The sequence below is a fragment of the Centruroides sculpturatus genome, unplaced genomic scaffold, assembly GCF_000671375.1.
Source record: "Centruroides sculpturatus isolate CEXI.00-Female unplaced genomic scaffold, Cexi_2.0 scaffold1178, whole genome shotgun sequence".
Classification (NCBI taxonomy): domain Eukaryota; kingdom Metazoa; phylum Arthropoda; class Arachnida; order Scorpiones; family Buthidae; genus Centruroides; species Centruroides sculpturatus.
In genome coordinates this window covers 81,074-96,782 of record NW_019385365.1, presented here as the reverse complement: position 1 = coordinate 96,782, position 15,709 = coordinate 81,074, and the positions used below count along the sequence as shown (strand labels likewise).

Sequence of the window (15,709 nt, the reverse complement as noted above, 5' to 3'; positions counted from 1 at the left end):
AAAAATTTAAATCACAGTAACAATATGCAAAAACGTTTTCTGTAATACTATTGGATACCAGCGGAGATACTTGGCAGCAACTAGAAGTGACAATGACAGCTGAAGCAAGTGATTTCTGTTCAAACGACAAAGGATGTTTGTCAATACGATGCAGAATATTAGAAATTCCTAGAAGATAATGTGTCGTAACATCTCATCTGCAGCTGAGTGCAAGAACTGCTAAAGTGCACAAGGCTGACTATTCGTTAAATTATTTTGTACAACAGGATCTCTTGAAAACAGGAACTTCGATGGTTGTCAATAGTGTTATACTGGACTCAATAACAGGCTAAACAACTGACTGATTGTAATATTTAGGTTAAGTTAGTTTTTAATTAAGTTAAGTACTTTTATTTTGTTTATTTTAAATATGTATAAATGTATAAATATATCTGCTTATTTCTGTTTAGTAAATTTGTACATATATATAAATATAATGTTACGTGAATATATATGTAACATCATGTAACATCATAATATATATGCAATACTATATGTATCATATAAGTAATATAATATGTACTATAATATGTAACTGTACAGGAAAACTCTCAGCTATGTATCATACGGTGCTGAGAATGCACCAATTAGTGCTAAATAAAGAATATTGAGTATTGAGTATACATATAGCCAGGTGAAAAGCGGAGTTGATGGTTACATAATAACGATACATTTAGTAGGATAAAATACATAATAAGGGAATAGGGAAAATGGGAGAATATAAAAGTATAAAGATATAAAAATATAAAGGTATGAAATATGAGACAATAAAATTAATGGGTACATAGCAGTAAGAAGAATTATACATACATATAATTTGTACAAAATATACGCATAGATAATTACATATCATTACAGTGATGCGAAAATAAGTGATATGAGATGCTCAGGTTAGTAATACAGTTATAAAAATACATAATATCAGGATGATGTGCAATAAAGGCACAGAACACAGTAAGTGAGTTCTTTATTTAGCAGCAACAGTAGTCCTTTTAAAGTACATGTCAATGAGGTGAAGTAGTGCAGCATAGGTGTCACTATTATTCATAATTTCGTGGAGGTTATTAGGCCAGTGATAACCATGTGTCTCCATGGAGGTGCGAAGAAGGTGTCTCTCAAGCTCAAGCATTGGGCAGGTGAGTAAATAGTGGAGGCAGCCGTCTTCGACATCGCAAAGGGAACAGCTGAAGGTTGGAGAGTTAACAAATCTAGCCAGGTAGGAATAGAAGCGTCCCTGATTGGTAAGAAATTGGCTGGTACGTTGGGTCGGTCTATACCAGGGGATAGCAAAGAAGGTCTTGATGTTAGGAATGAGTTGATGGGTGATGGGATGATTTTGTCTGTCCCAGTCCTCCTGCCAAAGATCGAGGAGGTCGTTGCGAATGATGTTTTTTATAGTTTTAATATTGATCTTGCTGTAGACAATTGGAAGGTTGTTGTCTTCACAGGCGCTCTTTGCGAGTTCATCGGCCCTCTCGTTACCGAGAGTGCCCTGGTGGGCACGAGTCCAGTAGATGGAGTAAATGTTGCTGGATTTGTTGATGTCACTATGGATGCTGGTGGAGATGGGGTGGTCACAATGGTTTTTTAAGGCTGCAATAGAGGACTCGCTGTCGGTGATGATAGTAACAGTCTGGGAATCATAGTTCGAGGCAGTCCAAGCCACGGCCATGCTTATCGCGTACATTTCCGCCTGAAAGANAAAGCGTAATAGCTATCGATAGCGTGGAACCCAGACGCATCTCGACCGACTACCCTTAGCGAAACCCACTTAACGTAGAGCTCAGAATAGCAATTTGTGTAAGGTTCGTTAACTGCCTTTCGCTAAAGGGACTTATCGAATGACCCGTGTATCGCTCTCGTTGAGTTATCGGAAGAGCTCAGAATAGGTCCCCTGGTCCTATAATGTGCATGTGGGTGCATGCATTTATTTTTGAGGAGTATCTATGTTGATTTTTAGCAGAGACTATATTCTTTGCTGGAGATTAACTCTCATCAATTCTGGCCATGAAAATATTTGCAATACTTTCAAATGAGCAAATTTTATACCATATTGTGACTTTCAAGGAGTCAAAAAGACTGTAAATGAATAGTATATTATGGAAAGAAAGTCCTTTCATTGTTTATCAGTTTGTTAACAGTTAACATTTTCTGTTTTTCTTTAAATCAGGGTCTATTCAATCAATTTACCTGAAAGAAGAGAACAATTTTAAGTAAGGTACTTAATAGAAGATTAAATGAATATAAATAACTTTATTGGATGAAATTATCTGGCAGAATACACTATTATAAATTTTTAAGTACAGAACAGATAGCCCATTTCACTAAAATCACTATTAATGTATAAGATTTGTTAATATTTTTATAAAATTTGGCCACTTTCAGCACTAACTTTGATACACTGTAATGATATGTCTTCACTGATTGCTTACAAAGATTAACTTTTTTCTTGCAAATGAAACATCAAATTTTTAAAAATTGCTTGTTTATTCTGTATCTGTTATATATGTGTTTGTTAATTATGGCAGAATAGTTAATAGGGAATATTTTGTTTAATTTATTATGAATTATATATAGGAGTATGAAATATTATTGATGATACATGGTTTCTAATAATAATAATTATATATTTCAGACAAATGCCAGTGAGAACAACAATATATCAGAGACAGTACCAGTATTAAGAGAAAATTTGGTATGATAAAGAATATTTTATTGATTTTCATAAATGTTTTAGAATAAAAAAAAATGTTTGTGTTTCTAAAATTGAAGTTATGAATGTTCCTTGTGCCATCTTATCTGAAAGACTTGTTTTTAATTTATATTTTTTTATTCTTTCTTTACAGTTTTTTTTTCTTGAATCTAAATGATGTTAAATAAGACAATTTTATAATTTTACAGGTAAATACTGCTGTTCATTTTTTAAGAAATTCAAAAGTGAGATCTAGTCCACTTTCTCAGAAAAGAGCATTTTTATTGAAAAAAGGTATGTTTAAGAGATTTAATGCATTGGGTTGTTCAGAAAGTAATTTCGTTTTTTTCCATGGCAAAAAAACATAATATTTTTATAATAAATAAATATTTTATTGAATTATATATCGACCATTTTGGTCAAATACCTGTTGCCATTGTTTTTGTTAGTAGCATGATTCCACGTTTATAAAAGTTTTGATGTTTGCTTACAAAAAAATGGATCTAAGTAATTTTTGACATTTTCATTTCAAGTAAACGTCTTGCAGTTTAAAAAATTTTGTAAAGATCGGAACAAGTAATAATCTGAGGGTGCCTGATCGGGCGAATATGGTTGGTGTGATAGCACATCCCATCTAAGCTGTAACAGTTTCTGACGAGTTACCAAACTTTATTTATCTCATTATCACGTATGTTATGTATTTTGGCATAACCTTCTCTTGTGTTTTTGATCGTTAAGTTCGAGCACTTCCAAACATGTCATGTGACGGAATACACAAACGAACCAAACAATTCAAACTCAACAGCGTTCAGATTTTTTCAAATTTTTTTGTATTCATGTTCAATCCAGCTGATTTACCTGAAGAAGAACCCAGAAGGGGTTAAGAAAACATTCCTTTTGGAAGATTAAAATATGCCGAAAATGATGCTTTTGATTTTCCATATTTGATGGGACACTGAAAAAAAAAATTGTACAGAATCAAACAAAATTTTTTACAAATAAGCCTTTAAATGTCAGCTGTCAAAATGTATAATGAAAATGTGGTTTAAAATGAAATTGGCTGGTAAAAATACATTTAATTCCTCTAGTAATAAAAAACGAAATTTCTTTTCGAACAACCCAATAGGACTATGTGATACTTTGTACAGGTTGGTGTCTGGATTGTTAAGAAATAAAATTGAATAAGAAAATTAATTAGAAACTAATTTCAAATATTTTTATATTATCACAAGTAAAAAAACAGTAAATCAGTATTTTTTTATTTTTTTGTATGTACTTGTAACTCCTATATTTTTTTGCATATTTTTATTTGTGGTGTGCCATGGAATTCTGGGAAGTATCTAAATATGCTGTGCATGAGAAAAGATTTGGAGCACTGGTCTAAAGTATACCAGGGACTGCTAAAAACTTAAATAAATATTAAATGTAAATTAAATAAGCAAATAAATAAAATACAGTACTGTACTTGTACATTAAGACATTAGTACTCTTTTGCATCTTTATATCATAAACATTTGATGAACCAATACCATAGATATCACATTGGAACATCACAGTCTATTTTTTCAACAGTTCTGCTTTATCTTGGATCAGTATGGATTGGTGGCATTTTTTAATTAGCCAGAGTGCAATTTTCAGGGTCATCTCAATAGAGATTTCATCNGCACAGAACACAGTAAGTGAGGTTTCAGTTGAAAGCAGCAACAGTAGTCCTTTTAAAGTACATGTCAATGAGGTGAAGTAGTGCAGCATAGGTGTCACTATTGTTCATAATTCCGTGGAGGTTTTCAGGCCAGTGATAACCATGTGTCTCCATGGAGGTGCGAAGAAGGTGTCTCTCAAGCTCAAGCATTGGGCAGGTGAGTAGATAGTGAAGGCAGCCGTCTTCGACATCGCAAAGGGAACAGCTGAAGGTTGGAGAGTTAACAAATCTAGCCAGGTAGGAATAGAAGCGTCCGTGATTGGTAAGAAATTGGCTGGTACGTTGGGTCGGTCTATACCAGGGGATAGCAAGGAAGGTCTTGATGTTAGGAATGAGTTGATGGGTGATGGGATGATTTTGTCTGTCCCAGTCCTCCTGCCAAAGATCGAGGAGGTCGTTGCGAATGATGTTTTTTATAGTTTTAATATTGATCTTGCTGTAGACAATTGGAAGGTTGTTGTCTTCACAGGCGCTCTTTGCGAGTTCATCGGCCCTCTCGTTACCAAGAGTGCCCTGGTGGGCACGAGTCCAGTAGATGGAGTAAATGTTGCTGGATTTGTTGATGTCACTATGGATGCTGGTGGAGATGGGGTGGTCACAATGGTTTTTTAAGGCTGCAATAGAGGACTCGCTGTCGGTGATGATAGTAACAGTCTGGGAATCATAGTTCGAGGCAGTCCAAGCCACGGCCATGCTTATCGCGTACATTTCCGCCTGAAAGACGGTACAGTCTGCACCAAGTCTGTACCGCTCAGACGCAATTTCGGTGTTGTTTAGGTAGGCGACAAAACCGCTACCAACATTATTGTTACATTTAGACCCATCAGTATAGACTGTTAAATCGGTATGCTCAGGCTGGAAGAAGTTTTAATTTATTAGGGATAGCAGATAGCAGGGTGATTGGAACGAGAGAAGTGGATGGCGCACTCGAGGTCGTGATGTCCATCAGATACTCAAATTCTTCCTATGCTCATTACAGCATATCTGTTATTACTCCTTTTACAGCAGCCACAATTCTACAGCTAATCCAAACTCTTGCCAAAATTAATCAGGCTATTATCATGCTAGAAACTAATTATTAATTATAGTATAATAATAGCCCAATTAATTATGGTGAGAGTTTGGATTAGTATCAATATATCAGGCTTCAGGATGTTGATATATGGTGATACCTCAATTTTTGTCGATAATCATCTGAAAACAATTGGCAAAATCCTAAACTGACAAAAACCAAGGCAATTATTTCCATATGAATCAATGTAAATCCAATTAATTTGTTCTATACACTCCAAAATACATACCAAAAACACATTTAATAGAGAATAAATATTGTGTTTAATACTGAAAACAATAAGAAATTAATATAAAATGAATATTAAAAAAAACTAATGTAAAGAATAAATGAACATTTTACATAGCATTTAACATGGCATTTGAAGGGCTGCTGGCTTTCTTTGGTCCCGTGATGTAGGTAAAAGGAAATGAAAGCAATGGAATTGTTTGGCTAGAGGCATGAGGTAATGCTCGCATAATGAGAAAGATCATCATACTGAGTAGGAAAGCGCGTGGGTTGCCTTATGTTTTTGCAAAATTAGCAGTGAGGTCACGTGGGCATGCCAACGAAATATGGGGCATACCGACAAATAAATACCAAGACAAATTTTTTGCAAAAAAAAATCAATGAAAACTCGGGTATTACTGTATATAAATTCTGCAGCTCCTGCAATTACTCTTGTTGCACAAAGATGAGTGATTCTAACTTTGCAAACTGCAGAACACAAAGCACCTTTTCTGTTGTAAGTTAACATATTCATTTATTTAATAAATAGTAAAATGCATCTGGATACGAGTCCAATTTTTCTTGCCATGTCCAATCACCAGGAACAACTATTTCCATTGCAGAGACAACCTTTCTTTAGAGGCTATGCCTCTGCACAAATATGTAAAACAGTTTAAAATGTCCACNATATTCTTTTATTTAATAAATAGTAAAATGCATCTGGATACGAGTCCAAGTTTGCTTGCCATGTCCAATCACCAGGAACAACTATTTCCATTGCAGAGACAACCTTTCTTTAGAGGCTATGCCTCTGCACAAATATGTAAAACAGTTTAAAATGTCCTCAGGAGTTTAAAATGTGCAGAGGCATAGCCTCTAAAGAAAGGTTGTCTCTGCAATGGAAATAGTTGTTCCTAGTGATTGGATGTGGCAAGAAAAATTGGACTGGTATCCAGATGGTGTAAGGAACCAAGTCCGAGCGTTATTTTTATTTTACTTTAATTTTGCTTTTATTATATTTTGTTTGGGGCTTATGTTTAGTTAGAACGAAGGTTTCCTCACCCATCACCTTAGAAAGTTAAAAAGAGAAGATAAAACCAACTCACCGATGACGCAGCGAAAGCATCATAGCTAGCAATTGCACTCACGTGCACGCCCAAGCAGCAGATAGTAAGCCCGCACTGAAAAGGGGGGAAAGACCCTACAGACTTTTAGGGACTTGTTAAACCTTAAAGAAAACATCCCGATAATTGTTCAAGAAAAAACTGTAAAAGGTTAACAAAGTATTGTCGGGAATTAAGCTACCAGATAAGTAAGAAAAAAGTGAATGTTACGTGTAAGTATGTAAATGAGGGGAGTGTCTCACTTAGAAACTGTGACGTTACCTCAGACTATAAATAGCGTAGCTCAAGTGAAGACGACAGAGGTGACGGTTAGGATTTGTAGTTGTAAGAATTTCTGTACCTTAAGTTAAGGATTGATTTTGTCGGAATTCCAAGGGGAATAGTTCTAAGTTAGAATAAGATTGAATTTTGTCAGGTTGACTTTGGATTTTATTTGATTGAATAAATTTGTTGTTTGTTATAAATATTGTAAATAGTTATTCCTAGATCTTTATTAAATACTTTTATCGATTTTGACTAACTTGTCTTTAATTTATTTTGGTGCACGCGAAAAGTCCAGGCCTGGCAAACTAACAAACGTGAACCCGCGTAAAGTACCTGTTAGGTACTGACTCTTTCCAGAACGAAATTCGTTGTAGAGCGATAAGTTAAAAATAGTACTTTACAAGGTATTCTACTTTTTATTAAATTGTAATTCTGCCAGCTTTTTTCTACAAAGAAATATTCATTTATGACACTTTCTAGAGGTAGTAGATGACAAGACATTTGAATTCAGATGAGAGATGAAACTCAGACAATTACTTTATCAATAGGCATAAATTGCATACTTCTCAGATAATACTTCATAATTAATTGAACTGATAATACTGAAATAATACTTCAGAATTAACTGAACACTTCCATTTAACTTATTAAATGGAAGTGTTCATTTTGGAAGACCATTTATTATGTTAGCCTGCAATATAGGCATCATTTTGATCATTAATATAAGTAGTTAATCTTTGTAGAAAAGGGCTGGCAGAATTACTATTTAATAAAAAGTAAAATACATCTGGATACGAGTCCAATTTTGCTTGCCATGTCCAATCACCAGGAACAACTATTTCCATTGCAGAGACAACCTTTCTTTAGAGGCTATACCTCTGCACAAATATGTAAAACCATTTAAAACGTCCACAGGTGACAATCCCAACACAATTAAAAATATAATATTTCTTTGTAGAAAAGGTTGTCTCTGCATTGGAAATAGTTGTTCCTGGTGATTGGACATGGCAAGCAAAATTGGACTCATATCCAGATGTATTTTACTTTTTATTAAATAAGTAGTTAAGTTTATTGAAGGTAACATTTTTCTGATCATCTTCAGTTTACAAAACTATTAACTAATATTTAATAAAATCACTTATTTACATTATTAGAATAGAATGTATATAAATTTTTTAATACAAAAAATCAGAACAACTTTTTACAAGTTAAAAGAACAGAAATTAAGATTTAATTCAAAATGCTTTATTTAGAGTTACCAGATCAAACAAAAATTGAAGTTTCAAATTATTTTAAGCTTTATATAAGTCATCTTCAGGAATATCATGCAAAAATAACAACTCTTGTTATATCTTTGATTGTTTTCTTTCACCTACAACATTTTCTTCTTTAAATTTTCTCAATCCATCATTTCCATCACTAGAAAAAACTGTAATTGTTTCAATGTACAATTCAAAATTTAACACGAAAAGTATTGCATGAGAATCAAAATTATTTTAATTTTTTTTAACCTCTTAATGCTCAAAACTGTGTTTTGGATAAGTTAAAACATTGGAAGAATTTTAATAATTTGAAGAATTACAATGTTTTAATATTTTTATATGGATGGTGAGCCATATAAAAGTTGCCAAATGCATAAAAACTGCCAGACACTGATAGTTAGTTTGCACCTAACCAACTTGTTGGCCATGTGGAATTTTCCCAGTTGTCTTCACATATCTAGCCCCTAAGTAATGACCAGTTTCTCACAGAAAGTCCTCCCAGAAGAAATCCTTTCTTGGCAGATTGCCCATGTGTTACATTGCCATATCCATCAAACCAATTCAAATCAAAAATTTTAAAAATGTTTGAATTTATAAAATGTATCTTTTGATGAAATACTTTTTAATCTATTAAATCACTGCAAATAATTTGCATTGCTTATTGAAATATGATGATATAGTTATAAATTATTTGAATAAAAATAAACAATGAAATTTTACAAAGAGTATTAATTTTCTTATACTATATTTTGAAAACATTGCCATTATTAAATTCAGATTTATGGTAGATAAACTTGATTATTATAATAAATAAATAATTTTTAATCTACAACATATTTATTGTACACTAATACAGAAGGTTGTTTTAGCCTTATGGAAACTTTAATAGCTATTAGTTACTCAGGAAAACCTCCTTCCTCCACCATCTGTCACACACTGTTTCCCCTGGTTTCTGGCAATTGCATGATTAAATTTTTCACTGCAAAAGGATTCTTTCTGGAGAATTTTGGTTCTGTTTCTTACAGTGGCGTGCCATGACATTTGATGACAGGAACGCTGTGTTTCTGTAAGAAGCTGACTTACAGGGGCAATCAGTTAATTGCGCATCAGGGTCCATTCATATTTGTTTGTTTGATAAGCCAGTAAAAACCATACACTTCTTTAAATGTATTTTTAATAGATTATCTGATGTACTTAATAAATAAACAAGTTCAATATAATTACGTCTTTTATTACATTCAATAGATTTCCTATGTCCTCTAAATGCCAATTCTTGCTTTGAGAACAAACATATTACAGTCTGTAAAGAAATTATAAACTCAAGTGAAATTTCTCTGTGTTTTAATTTCTTTTCATCCACAGTTTGTTGTTGCTATATCTAATGATTTTAATTAGTGTTACGAATTTATAATGAAATAAACAAGTCTTTGTATTGTATCATTTTAATAAACAATCAAAAATTTTAATTGTTACAATTTTTTGTTGTAAACAATTTATAAACTCAAGGGTGAAAACTGATTATTACAGTTGAATGGAACAATCCATTCAACTGTAATAGTAATGTAAATTAGTATGTGTAACATTTTGGGTGAGTCTGAGAATTCAAACTAAAAAAGTGACAAAAATGCCAAGGGGAATAACCCTAACTGAAAGTGAAATATGAAAAATCTATTTCTTTAAGGGAAAAGGATGGCCAACTCGAAAAATTGCTTCAAAACTTGGTAGATCTCAAACTGCAGTACAAAATGTACTAAAAAAGGGTGACAATTATAACAAAATTAAACGTACAGGACGAAAACCAAGTCTGCAGCCTCATGACCATTGCCGCATTGCTAGTCTTGCAACAAATGAATCATTGTCTACTCGTGAGATAGCTGCAGTTTTACCAACTCCAGTGTCCCACAAAACTGTGTAGAAAAGCTTGAGAAAGAATAAAACAATAAACTTTAGGAAATTGAAGTCCAAACCAAAGCTACAGAGTTACATCGGTCAACAAGGCTGCAATGGGCAAAAGATCATGTTAATTGGACAACTGAATGGATAAAAATAGTTTTCTCAGATGAGAAAAAGTTTAACCTGGATGGCCCGGATGGCCAAGCATATTATTGGCATGATACAAGAAAAAATCCCAGGGTCAAATTCAGTAGACAACAAGGTGGAGGTTCAGTAATGATCTGGGCAGCAATCGGATATGAAGGAAAAACAATTTGGCATTTATTAATGGGCGAATGAATTCTGAGATGTACCAAGCTATCTTATATGAACATCTAATCCCATTTGGTCCTCTCATTGGCGGTCAAGACTGGATCTATCAACAGGACAATGCATCTGTTCACAAGTCAGCCAGTACTACAAAGTGGTTTTCACGAAAAAATTGAAGTTATGGTTTGGCCAACACATAGTCCAGACCTTAATCCCATTGAAAACCTTTGGAGTCAACTTGTGTCATTAGTTTATCGCCGTGGAAAACAATACAACACATCCGATGAACTTAAAGTTGCATTGTATAATGCCTGGGACAAAATTAAACAAAGTGACATTCAAAACCTGGTTGATTCAATGCCTAAACGAGTTGTGGAGGTAATTGAAAACAAGGGAGGGTCCACAAAGTATTAAAAACGTACTAAATCACCCTTGAGTTTATAAATTGTTTACAGCAAAAAATTGTAACAATTAAAATTTTTGATTGTTTATTAAAATGATACAATACAAAGACTTGTTTATTTCATTATAAATTCGTAACACTAAATAAAATCATTAGATATAGCAACAATGAACTATGGATGAAAAGAAATTAAAACACAGAGAAATTTCACTTGAGTTTATAATTTCTTTACAGACTGTATATCTATTAGTCGTAATTATCTTGTTATAATTTTCAATACAGTATTTATTTTATATTGTTTACTACTAATAAATTCTATTCTGCTTTGATTTTCAAATTGCTTCAATTTTATGAAAGAATCATCGATGTGACATTTAAGATTTTCGTGTCTTTAGCCAGCCCTTTTGAAGATTTAAATAATTTGAGTAAATCAAATTATTTAAATCTTCAAAGCCATTCTTATTCCAAACAGTAATTTCATTTGAAAATAGTAGGCAAGGCCAACAAAAAAATTTTTGCATTGTTATGCATCCACAAAGCCATTTTGGGTAGTTTGTAAAGTCAAACAAGTTAAATGAGAATAACGTCGTTATTCTTATTTTGTTAGACTTTTCGAACGATTTGTTTATGACTAAATGGCTGTTTCTAAAATCGAAGATATGAATGTTGCTAGTGCAGCCTTAACCGAAATATTTTTCTTAGATTGCTTCGGGTGGACAGTTATTTCTATCATTTCACCTTTTAATTCACAGTCTAAACACTCGAGTAGATTTAGAAGCATCAATATCGTCAGCCACCATTTTCTTAATGAAGTGAACTAACTTTTCCTTCATGAACTTCATTCGAAACGTCATCACCGCAGAGCATGTGCACTGAGCGAGACTACTACTTTTAGAATGATTCATTACTAGCGCGTTTAACTCGTTTCACTTTACGAACGTTCCCTTTATGTCTTCATAAATTTTATCGTAAAAATGTCAAACAAATTTTTTTGTTGACATATTTATATTTAATTTAGGCATTGGTCTTTCTCGTTTAATAATGTTTTCTTTTTCATTATATGGTCTTGAGCCAAAACTTTTTAAAATAAATTTTCAATATCACAATTACATTCTAAATCGCTAGCCACAATATAAGGTCTAAAATTAAAAATGAAAATATTAAAACTTGATAAAATAAAATGTGTGATGGATATACAATTATACATACGTGGTGCAAAATATTCAATTGTATGAATATACTTTTAAAGAAAATTATAATTAAATATAGCTTTGTAAAGAAATGTACATAAAAATAACATAAAATATTCTTTACTTTTTAAATATTAAAACAGTGCACTTAGTTAAAATTGCTCCCTACGAGTGGCTCATGGATGGAATCAGAGACGATCTTGGTAGGTGTGCAGTGCATGCATGCCAAATCCTGAGGGTGCTGATACTGGTTAATGTCAAATCCTCTTTTGTTGCATCACTAATATATCTCAAAGGTTGCGACAGGGTTGTTGTAGATTTTAAACGTTTCTCACCATAGCTATAAAAATCTAAATATGTTAAACTCAATACTAAGTAGATTGTCTGTTATTTGTTTCTAACTAATTCATTTTAGGACCAGGTGTCCTCAGAAATTTCCAAACTTTACAACTTTTCGGCAGGGCCGTGCCGTGACATTTGGTGATAGGGAAGCTGTGTTTCTATAAGAAGCCGACATCCAGGGGCAATCAGTTAATTCTTTCTTTAAATGTATTTTTAATAGATTATTTATCTGACGTACTTAATAAACAAGTTCATTATAATTACCTCTGTTATTAGATCCAATATATTCCATATGCCCTCTAAATGCCAATTCTTGCTTTGATAAAAACATATAACATCTATTTATTTAGATATAATATATCTATTACCCATAATTATCTCGTTACAATTTTCAATATTTATTTTATATTATTTACTAATGTTAAATTCTATTCCGCTTCGATTTCCAAATTGCTTCAAATACGAAAGAATCGACGATTTTTCGTGTCTTTTGCCAGCTAAATTGTCAAAGCCATTCTTATTCCACACACTAATTTCATTTGAAAATAGTAGGCAAGCCAACAAAACAATTTTTGCATTTTTATGCATTTACAGAGCCATTTTATCGTGAAAATGTCGAACAAATTTTTTTATTGAAGCGTTTATATTTAACTTAGGCATTGGCCTTTCTCTTTTAATAATGTTTTCTTTTTCATTATATGATCTCGAGCCAAAACTTTTTTAAAATAAATTTTCAATATCGCAATTACATTCCGAATCGCTAGCCACGATATAAGGGCTAAAATTAAAAATAAAATTATAAAAACTTACTTGGTGAAATAAAATGTGTGGTGGATATACATACCTGGTACAAAACATTCTTCAATTGTATGAATATACTTTTAAAGAAAATTATAATTAAATATAACTTTGTAATGAAACGTACATGAAAATAACATAAAATATTCTTTACTCTTTAAATCTTAACCACTTAGTCAAATAGCTCCCTACGAGTGGAATCAGAGACGGTCCTGCTAGGTGTGCGGTGTGTACTGTACATGCACGCGGGCTGCCAAATCCCGAGGGTGCCGATACCCTCGGGATTTGGCAATGTCAAATGTTTCTTTTGTCGCATCACTAATATACCTCAAAAGACGCGACAGGGTTCTTGTAAATTTTAAACGTTTCTCACCATAGCTGTAAAAGTCTAAATATGTTAAACTTAATAGATTGTCCGTCGTTTGTTTTCTAACTAATTCGTTTTAGGACCAGGTGTTGTCCACGGAAATTTCCAAAATTTACAACTTTTCGGTCACTCTCGTCGAACTGGAAAAATTTCTGTCTTTATTACATCTAATACAGTATTTCGAAGAAATCAGTCCCCACTGTACTCGGCTATAGATTGGTTCGGTTAAGCTTTTGTTTAAGTAATATTCCGGCTCTTTCGTCAGGGTTTTGTTTATGTCCCCAATTCCCTAATCGCTTAATTATTTAACTACTTCTTAAGTAGAAATAAGTCGAAACCGGTTACTTTGTACTCGAATATTTGTAGTCTCGGGAAAAAAGTGGAAAGACAAATTTTTATGACAAACGGATACATAAATCGTAAATTTAAGGAAAATAAATTCTAGAGCTTTTTCTGTACCTCGTGCATCTCTCTCATTCATTAAATTTAGTTGTAAATGATGCTACCAAAGTAACAGTTAATTTTTTAACATTATACAAGAATTGTACACGTTTTTTTCTACATCCCCTTAAAGATGGGATATACGAAATCGTAATATCACTGGTTTAACATTGAAATCCGTGAGTAATATAAAATCGGAGAGCGGAATAAATATATCAAATATTTTAATGGATTTTTTAAACTCCTGTCAACTATACAGAACTATCGTAAAAACATACCAGTAAATTCTTATCGGTTGGGTTAAGTTATAAATCTACTCGTTATTCACGTAATCGAAATATCTAGTGGGCAGGCGGCTAACAGCCCAGAACCGGTCCTTGATAGAATTGGAATCTTTATATGTGTGCAGCTTTCACCCAAGGTCGTAGGCTTCCACCGGCTAAACCGGGTGAGGTTGGTGCTCTGTAAAGCGCATGCGCAAATCTGGCTTTTTGTAATCTGAAAATACAGGAGATTCCACTCCGCCACTAATATTCTAATATACAATAGCAATTTTTTTTCCACGTGTAGTATAGAAATTTGTAATAAGATACATAATGCGGTTATAATAAAATATTGTGCGATTATTTTCTTATAATTAAAATTAATATTTATTTATTTTTTAGAGAATATGAGAGAAGCTGCGCTTCCAACGCTTCTAATGATGGCACACCACTGCTTTTCGGTCAATCTGATTGAACAGGAAAAATTTCTGTCTTTATTACATCTAATGTTACGAAGAAATCAGTCCCCACTATATTCGGCTAGAGATTGTTTCGGTTAAGCTTTAAAGTAACATTCCGGCTCTTTCAGCAGGGTTTTATTTATGCTCCTAAATCCCTAATCTCTTAATTATTTAACTACTACTTAAGTAGAAATAAGTTGAAACCGGTTACTTTGAAATTGAATATTTGTAGTCTTGGGAAAGAAGTGGAATGACAAATTTTTATGACAATGGATACATAAATTGTAAATTTAAGTAATATAAAGTCTAGAGCTTTTTTGTAACTTGTGCATCTCATTCATTAGCCTACATTTAGTTTTAAATGATGCTACCAAATTAACAGTTAATTTTTTAACATTGTACATGTTTTTTCTACATCCCCTTATAGATGGGACATACAAAATCAAAATATCACTGGTTTAACAATGAAATCCGTAAGTAATACAAGATGGGAGAGCAGAATAAAAACAGAATAAATATATCAAATATTTTAATGGATTTTTTAAACTTCTGTCAACTATGCAGAACTATCATAAAAACATACCAGTAAATTCCTATCGGTTGGGTTAAGTTATAAATCTACTCATGATTCACATAATCGGGTGAGGGTGACTAAATATCTAGCAAGCAGGCGGCTAACTGCCCAGAACCAGTCCTGGATAGAATCATTGGAAGCATTATACAATATTTTGGTGTGTAGCTTCCACCAGCAAAACCGGGTGAGGTTGGTACTCTGTAAAGCACATGTGCGAATGTATATAATCTGGCTGCTTGGAAGCTGTCTCGTATTTACAATACAGCGCTTCCATTCGCCACTGATATTCGAATATACAATAGCAAT

At 32.9% G+C, this 15,709-nt stretch overlaps 1 protein-coding gene across 1 annotated transcript in view; it reads left to right on the top strand.

The window, feature by feature from the left end:
- LOC111638169 (peroxisomal membrane protein PEX14-like) overlaps positions 1–15,709 on the top strand; it is a 39,281-nt gene that overhangs the window by 11,041 nt on the left and 12,531 nt on the right. Inside the window, exons 2-3 of the mRNA XM_023383832.1 lie at positions 2,675–2,734; positions 2,941–3,025. Of these exons, the coding sequence (XP_023239600.1) occupies positions 2,675–2,734; positions 2,941–3,025 (145 nt within the window). The remainder of the gene's footprint in view (positions 1–2,674; positions 2,735–2,940; positions 3,026–15,709) is intronic.